The 8,973-nt window shown below is 29.5% G+C and overlaps 1 protein-coding gene across 2 annotated transcripts; it reads right to left on the bottom strand.

Moving 5' to 3' along the window:
* Positions 1-270: 270 nt before the first annotated feature.
* LOC106402076 (protein IQ-DOMAIN 21) lies at positions 271-4,763 on the bottom strand. Of its 2 annotated transcripts, none has more exons than XM_013842720.3 (7): positions 4,523-4,763; positions 4,197-4,309; positions 2,030-2,353; positions 1,557-1,779; positions 1,334-1,419; positions 1,184-1,258; positions 271-1,064 (listed from the first exon to the last, which is right to left on the bottom strand). In XM_013842720.3, exons 2-7 carry the CDS (start codon positions 4,269-4,271, stop codon positions 411-413), a joined length of 1,437 nt encoding a protein of 478 aa, XP_013698174.2. In that variant the 5' UTR covers positions 4,272-4,309; positions 4,523-4,763; the 3' UTR covers positions 271-410. The 2 variants fall into 2 exon arrangements, with proteins under 2 accessions (XP_013698174.2, XP_013698175.2); XM_013842721.3 differs by having other exon boundaries at positions 1,184-1,249; positions 4,523-4,761.
* Between the last annotated feature and the right edge of the window lie 4,210 nt (positions 4,764-8,973).

Below are 8,973 nucleotides of genomic sequence, written 5' to 3'. Positions count from 1 at the left end.
AAAGTTGTACACATGGCATCCTCGTCAACAAAATTTGCTGACGTAGCATCCACGTAAACAAAAGTAGATGATGTGGCAGCTGATTTGGCGATTGGTGTATGATTTCGCCAAAAAATTATAAGTTGAATATGTTTTGGCAAGATCATATAAGTTCATGTATGTTTTGGCACAACCCTTTAAATCGGGTATGAATTGAACATATGACCATATGTTGGGTATGAAATGACCGTTTTCCCTTAAAATAGACCAAGCAGATATTACATCATTGAGGAAGTCAAGAGAAGACATGTTCATTTATTAATTTCATATAATACAATTATGTAAAGAAGATATATTGAAACAAGAAAATTAACCAACAACACAGACTTGTACATTTTTATTTCAACAAACCAAAAAATCAGATACTTCTTCTAGAGATCATGCCTCCAGCCTCTCTTCCCAACCCCAGTAGGACTTTGACTAGGACTAACCGGTTTACGGAAATCCATTTTCGGGATAGGACTCCTAGGACCGGGATAACCAGTTGCTACTACTCCACCAGAACTTGACGAATCACAACCCGATCCATTAATCGACCCGTTTTTGGTCGAGGAGTTCCAATACGGCATAAAAGAAGTACCTTGAATCTTGACGGTCGTGTCTTGGTCTCGAACTTTAGCCTTTGCTGATGCGGTTGGGGTCATATAGCTTGGTATATGGCTTGGGCTTTTACGTTGCTTATGGGCTGGTCTATATGATCCAAAGTCTATATATTCTCGATCAGTCAGACCGATTATCCTGTCCTTCAGGCTAGTCGGAGTAGTCACATCCATTTCCACCGTCTTCTCAGATACATCATCAGGTGTGGTAGTACCAGCCGTGGTTGCTGCGGCTGTGGGGAAAGGCGGATACGGAGGAGGATTGTACGGTCCAGGACCCGGACTGGAACCCGGACCGGTTTGACGGCCCGTGTATGGTTGGGAAGACATCCAATGGTCAAGCCAGTTCCAACCCCATTGAGTTCTATCAAGCCCGTTGACAGAAAATCCAATTGTCTCGTCGTCATATGTGTGTTGCATTTGCCGCTTCAATATGAAAAACCGTAATCATAAGTATGCAAATAATACATATATTTCTGATTTCATGTATAACATTAACTTCCAAAGTTCAATTTTGTCCAAACTGAAAAAGAGAGATGACCAACCTGGTAGGTGTATGCATAAGCAAGAGCCCTCTCTCTTTTCATCATTCCTTCACTCTTCTCTTTTTCCTGTATATACTCAAAATATAATTTACAATTATAGTAATATGTTCTAAAAAATATTTTAGAGTATCTAAGATTATTCCACATTACCTTTCCTGGAGTTTGGTACAGGCTGGTTCGGTTCACTTCGTGCAATTTCTTGGGTTTCTCTCGTTCGGTTTGGAGATTCGTAGACCCTACAAACCACACAATTACAAATTTTATTTTTCACCATCATAAGTGTATATATATATATATCTATGTTTCAAAAAAAAAAATATATATATATATATATATATCTAATTTTGTACCAAAATCAATTCAATATATATACCTATGTTCGGTTTTTCCATCCCAGATCGCCTCTCTTCTTCTTGAAACTGTTTCTTAAACCGGTCATGAGCAACTTGGAGCCTTCTCGCTCTCACTCGACCTTGGACACGAACCAGAGCTTGCATGCATTTCATGGTCATTTGTGCCTGTTTTCGTACGTGGTTGCCACGTACCAATGCTTGTAGCCTAACTAGCCCTTTTAAGGCACGAAGTGCTCGTCTCGCCTACAATAGAGAGAAGAAAACCCAAAAGAAAATCATAACCTTGGACAAACCGGTTTATTTCTTAATATTGCTGGTTTAGGATTAGTTTACAACTACAAGTTAGTAAGTTACGATGAATGAATGAGCTACGTTAATCAACGAAATGAATTTAATTATACTACGATTTAAAACAAAATGTATTTCGATTTTTGTCGTGTGAGTTGAAAATTGTTTATTTATAGCAAAACAAAATTAGGTATCGGAAAGTTACCAAATACCCCCTGTAGTGCGATTGGATGAGCACTGCGGCTGTATCTTCCTCTGTCTGGCGGTTGTAGCCGGCAAGACGAACGACTTTAGCTGCGGCTTGTGCTGCAGCAACGGCGGCTTCAGCAGCAGCTGCAGTGGCTATAGCCACAGCCAAGGCGTGCTTTCTCTCTCCAACGGTTGTTGCCGGAGTAGAAGCTGTGCTCTCAACGTCATGGGATATTTCCGGCGAACTTCCTGCTGGAAAATTTTCAAAAGACACTACTTCTTGCGTATCGTGTTGCTGCTGCCACCTGACGGCGGTATTGTTGCTAATGTTGTTTTCTCTCTGCATGTGTTTAAATTAAAGTGACATAACAATGATCATCATCATTTGAAATATTCATCTTTACAAGTTTAATTGGCATATAATTACGTCCTTTTAATTTCCGTTTCTTTATTTATTTTGTATTTTACGTCCAAAGTCTTCAACGTTGTTACTAGAACTACTGCATTTACTTCGTTATGTGCACGTGGTGACTTTCTATGTGATATATAAATCACTATACTAATTTGACAAATGACAAATTCAAACATAATTGATAAATGTATAACAATATTTTTATAGACGCATATATACATGACCAATTCAATATTTTAATTGACTCTAGGACGAAAAGACAATTTTGAACCTTAAATATTTTAATTTCGAGGTTTTATTAAACTTTTTCCTTTTAAGTTTTGTGAGTAATATTTTCAAAAACTTATAAAAATATACATTTAAAATATTTAAGACTCTTTTAAATCTTCTATTATATAATACACATATATATATAAAGAGATCTAAATCAGGGTCTTTAGTTATTAGGACAGAAAAGATCATTGAATTTCACTGTTTATCCCTTTATGAACATCTCCAATGTATTATCTTGTTTCCAGAATGACGTAATTTCACAATAGAGGAGTAAATAGAATTATGAAGAAAAAATAAATATATTATCTCATTTAGAATAATTTTATTTTTATTCTATTGTGGAGTAAAATTTGAGTGTGATAAGAGAATTTCTTTTATTTTAAAGTCTATTTTTATAATTAAAAAAGGAGTGAGATTGAAATTGCTATAAAAATATAGCTGTCGAGGCAAATATCAGTCATCAAAATACAACAATTAAATTTGAGAAACAATAAGGGGTTAGATCGTTAGAATTGGAATCTAAAATAAATAGAAAAGGACAACGACAATCGGGCTAAACCTTGGATAGTGGTAAAAAAGGGACCTATGCTATAGTAATGTGAAGATATTTGCCTATCTATGGATACAAGTTGACATAAACATACGTATATCAATAGGTGGGGGATTAAATGGGGTGGAGTGATGGCGAGGGAACAAAGCAATGCACATGAAGTTTGGGAGAAGGAAAAAAAAAAGATATTTTTAGGTGTCACGAAAATCATATTTCAGTGCTCTTATAAGGAGAGCCTCCTTAATTAGCCCATCTCTTTCACAAGGGGACCAATCTTTTCGGCTTTTAATCAATAACTACGGTCTTTGCATTTAATTTTTCTAACTCACTTGTCGAAACATTTATAAGATGAACGATCATATCATTACCCCCTGTTTTAAGCTAAAATACACATATATCTTATGGACACTCGTTAATTAGTGAAAACAAAAGAGAAAAAGGGTCATATTGCAACAAAAACGTACAGAGTTGTATGTCCCTCTCTAAATTAATAGAGCCATGTAAAATGAGTTAATTTGTTTGTTTAATATTTCAGGTTAATAAAAGTAACAAAGGTTTTAGTGCATTACGTACATATGAAAATGTTAAAGTCATATCTATATCTAATATGAATATTGCTTAATTCAAGAAGAAAAAGACATTAAACCAAAATTGCTTATAATTTAAGATATAATTATGCGGTCATATAGGATAGCTTATTCTTCAAGTTATCTTTTGTTAGAATTGCTTAAATTAATTTAAACGTTAGACATTTACATTGATTACTGTTAGTTCTTCTTTCGTTTGGGGTAAATGGCTCTAATTGATATTTTACATTTTAGATCCCAATACTTCTAAATAACCCACAAAGTCCTAAATTCCCCGAATATGTTTGTGGTACAAAGAGTAATGCTGCTGTAAAGACCCATAAATGTACGATTGTGATGATTAGAGGTGTGTTTGGGTTACCTTTGAGTCTTTCGGAGAGGATCTAAAGACCTTCTTCACCGTTGAGAACCACCCACCACTCCCTTTCTTCCCCATTTCCTCAAAACTCTTTGATCATATAAGCTCTGTTAACACTGCAATTAATTTGAAAATGTTTATCTTTTCCAAAAGCAGCTTTACATATGCAATTGGAACAATTCCAGCAGTAGCCAAAACCAAAATGTAAAACATTGCAATATACACGCTTTTGCGTTTATACATTTGACATATACCTAAACATTCATAAATGTTAGTCATATATATATGCGTATATATGCGTATATATATATAAGAATTCAGGAACTTACATGTTTGTGCAATGTGATCAAGCCACTGAAACGCTTTTTGAAGTTAGAGAGAGAGAGATAGTGTGGAGAGAATGAGAAATACAACAGGGAGAGAGGTCACATAAGAGTTAAGAAGGAGGAGGTGTCTCATTTCACCACCGATAATGAAATCATTAACGGAGTCACGTGGGGTTCGGTTAAACGCCGTTAAAGTGTTTTTACGAAGTTCACGAGGTTTCTACTTTTGTCTTTTGTTTTTCGTTTTTAGTTTAACGCCAATCACCTTGTTTTCTTTTGTATAAAGTCTTCTGCATTTTTGATCAAAAAAAAAGTCTTCTGCATTTGTGATGATCATTATTAAAAAAATGTATTTGACTTGTTCTCAAATTTGTGGACTTGTGGACCGGAATTCCATATTTCATGATGAACAACTCATAAAACAATTTTAAATGTAGAAAATTTAATTTAAAAGTGAAAGTGTCTTTTTATTTTCAAAGTGTCTAATTTATATACTTTTAGATGGGTTCTCAACATTAAAATATTCATTTTATATATTAAAACAGAAGTCACAACCTTGATTCATGTGTGTTTTTAAAAAAAAAACAAATCTATTCGTAGAAAGTCATGTTACATTTAATCTCTAATCTTATCATTTAAATTTTGGGCCTACCAGAAATTTTTATTGGGCTATCAATAATTGGATTTAAACAATAGATGATCAATTGGATTTATAGATATTATAAATTAAATAGATATCATTTAATGTTGTAATATTATAACTCTATATGTTAATTATTTAAATATTTATCGATGTTAACTTTTAAATGTTAACTTTTAAAAATATAAAGATTTTTTTTCAATAACAAAAATCATATTATCTAACAATGATTAATCTTTAGTACTTTAAACCAATGAAAACAAATTTTAAACTATATAGTTTATTTTAAAAATTAAATAAAAACTAAATGTTTAATTATTTACTCGATAATATAAATCTATGAAGCGAAAAGTTTAATTTTTTAAAAAACTTTCTAAATTTGTGAAATGTTACAATATTTTTGAATATGACAATAAAATAATATTTTACTAATCTTTATATATATAGTTACGATTTTAATAATGAAATAATAATCCGAAAATATATATATAGAAGAAGATACAAATACATGTGAAATAATCTATTCAATGAAAAAAATATACCATTAAATTATTATGTTTTAAAAATTGATAGACACATATATATTATAATATATACCAATTTAGAATTGAAAACAAAATATTTATATATAAAAATAAATGAAAACAAAAATCCGCGCGGTTGTGCGGGTCGAGATCTAGTTTAATTATATTAAAATTTGAAAAAGTTTGTGAGATATTTATTGTGAAAACCTCCAAATGATAGTGTTTTTGATTTTAATATTTTTATTTTCTAGAGGTAAACTAAATTTGGATGAAAAAAAAAACAAAATATGACAATGTGCAGTTGTTTTAATAACGGCGACCTAACTTCTTTTTGCGGGCCCAAAACCTACACCACCTCCAAGTTGGACCACCTTTCGATTTCAATACTCATTGAGCTACATACATCCACACGGGTAGCTAAAATAGCTTTTAAGCGTCAAATAGTGTTTGATCAAAAAAAAAAAAAAAAAAAAAAAAAAAGCGTCAAATAGTGCTAGAGATCACGAAAGCTGTAGAGGCATGAGATCTGTAATAAGCAATAACAAGCTTAATTAAATATGACATTCCTTAGTAAAATTACTATGTACATGTCATATATATATTGCCTGCTTATGCACGTAATCATTTTGAGTTTTGTTATATTGTTGGTAAAAAAGAATATGAATCATTGAATCTCATGGACAGAAAAAGGTAAGAGAAGGGTGATTTGCAAAACATGATAGAAAATTTAAGTTCTCATATTCAGCCAAGTACAAAAGTACCATAAATAATTAGTAAAAATATCGTTTACATTGTATGACCAAACAAAAAACTAAAGAAATACTTTTACGATTATATCTTTCCGAACTTAACAGAGATAGACTTCTCAAGAAGTCTACTACGTAGATTTCTCAAATAGTCTATTCCGTAATTTAATCTAATAATTTTATTTTAAAATTTTAAAAAACTAATTAATTTAAAATTTATTATACAGAATTAATATATGAATTAATATTACATATATAAATTCAATTTACTACAACTGAACAATTTGAAAGAATATAAATTGGGTTTGCTGACCATGTTTGTATAACGTTTATGGTTTGGTAACAATAGGTACAAAAATATACGTATTTATAGGGTTAGATTTTAGACTTAGATTATTTTGTTTCATTGACTCAAATTTATGTTGAGTTGTGTATATTTTAGAATATCTAGGAAATGATTAATTAAGAAATTTTAACTATCAAATATACATTTACAGGTTTGTGGTTTAGTAAAATTTGATATTGCAGAAACTAAAATAATTTTAAATTATTATAGTTTTTGTTAGAATAAATTAAAATAATAGTATTCAAACTTGTATTAAAAATTGTTAAATCACATGTTAAAAACTATTAAAATAAAAATAAATTAATGAAATTATCATAGTAAACTTCCAAAAAAACTACTAAGTAAAATTCCAACGAAGTCTAGTCACTAATTTTAAATTTAGTAGATTTCAAAAACTCTATTATGCCGTAAATTTTAACTTTGCTACAATTTTTTCTTCATTATAGAAATTATATTTGCACACTTTTTCTAAAATAGATGCACAAATTAATATCTAAAGCTCTATTTCTCTCTTCTCTCTGAAGTTCTCTTACTCCTCTCTAATCTCTTTGAATCTGAACAAAACTTTACTTTAATTCCTTAATTTTTTCTCATGTCTTCTCATAATATTATCTTGTTTTGTATGTTTCTCATTCATGGTTTTCACCCCCACCCTTCTCAAAAATGTAATATTTAGATCTATAAATTTTAAATATGTAGTTTATGTTTATATTTAAATAAAGTTATAGATTCCAACTCTGTGTGTTTAATTTGCTACTATTTTATCTTATAAATTCTATTTTTAAAGTTTATTCAGATTTAAAGCTTTTTAAAAAAATTCCAAATGTACAGATTTTTTAGATCTGAAAATTATCTAATACATTACATTAAATTCTAATGAAGTCTTCTTAAAAGTTATGGTTAGTATATTTTAAATGAGGCTAGTAAACCATAAATTTTAAGCTTAAAATATGGTTTTTTTTTTAATTTTTGTCTTATCTTTTCCTCATTATCTTTTTTTTTTAATTATACAAGGGTATTCTGGCCCCACAGAAGTGGTCCAGACTAGTCACGTGTTGCCACGTGTCGGTCCCCTGTCCCTGGCGATGCCTAGATGTTAATTATCTTAGTACGCATGTATTCTCTTTCATTGTTTTCTTCTCTTCCACCCCAAAATGTAAGATTTACATATAGATTTTAAATGTCTATTTTGTGTTTATATTAAAATAAATTTATTGATTTAAACTTTATGTGTTTAATTTCATACAATTTTATCTCTATTTATCAAAAAAAATTGATTTAAAGTCATTTATACATTTTCTAAATGTACAAATTTTTCATAGCTAGAAAATTACGATAATGTAGACTTCAAATAATGTCTGCTTAAAAGTTAATGTTAGTACGAAGTCTACTAAACCAAAAATTTTAAGCAGACGTCATCATAAATTTACTAAAATATAATTTTAATTTTGGTCGTATGTTTTTCTCGTAATTATATTTTATTTGTAGGTATTTTGTTTTATATTTTTCATCTTATCCACCAAAAAATGTAAGTTTAGAGTACCAATTTTGAATATTTTTCATCTCATCCACCAAAAAATGTAAGTTTAGATTAAGACTGTGTTTTTACTACTATTTTAGCTTCAAAATTCTATTTTAATTTTTTTAAAGATTTGAAACTATTTTTACGTTTTTTAAATGTATATATTTTGAATTTTTTTAGTTTACTAAAATATGATTTTGAATTTTTTTCTTATGTTTTTCTCATAGTATATCTTATTTTATAGGTATTCTCTTCCATAATTATCATATCATCCTCCTGAAAATGTAGATTTATATCTATAGATTTTTAAGGGCTTTTTAATATGTATTTTTTTGCCTATATTCAAATAAATTTTTTGAGAAAATTATATTCAAATAAATTTTTTGAGAAAATTATATTCAAATAAGTTATAGATTAAAATTTTATATTTTTGCATTGCTACTATTTTAACTTAAAATTTTATTTTTGAATTTTTTTGAGATTTGAAATTATTATCACGTTTTTAAATGTACATATTTTTTAGATCTAAAAATTATCAAGTCTACTTAAAATTTATCGCTAACAGACTTTAAATTAAGTCTAGTAAATCATAAATTTTAAGCAGACTTCATAAGAAATCTATTGAAATATGATTTTATTGTTTACCGTATGTATTTCTCATAATCTTATCTTATTT

This window comes from Brassica napus, chromosome C8 (assembly GCF_020379485.1).
Source record: "Brassica napus cultivar Da-Ae chromosome C8, Da-Ae, whole genome shotgun sequence".
NCBI lineage: Eukaryota > Viridiplantae > Streptophyta > Magnoliopsida > Brassicales > Brassicaceae > Brassica > Brassica napus.
This window is presented reverse-complemented; position numbering and strand designations above follow the sequence as displayed.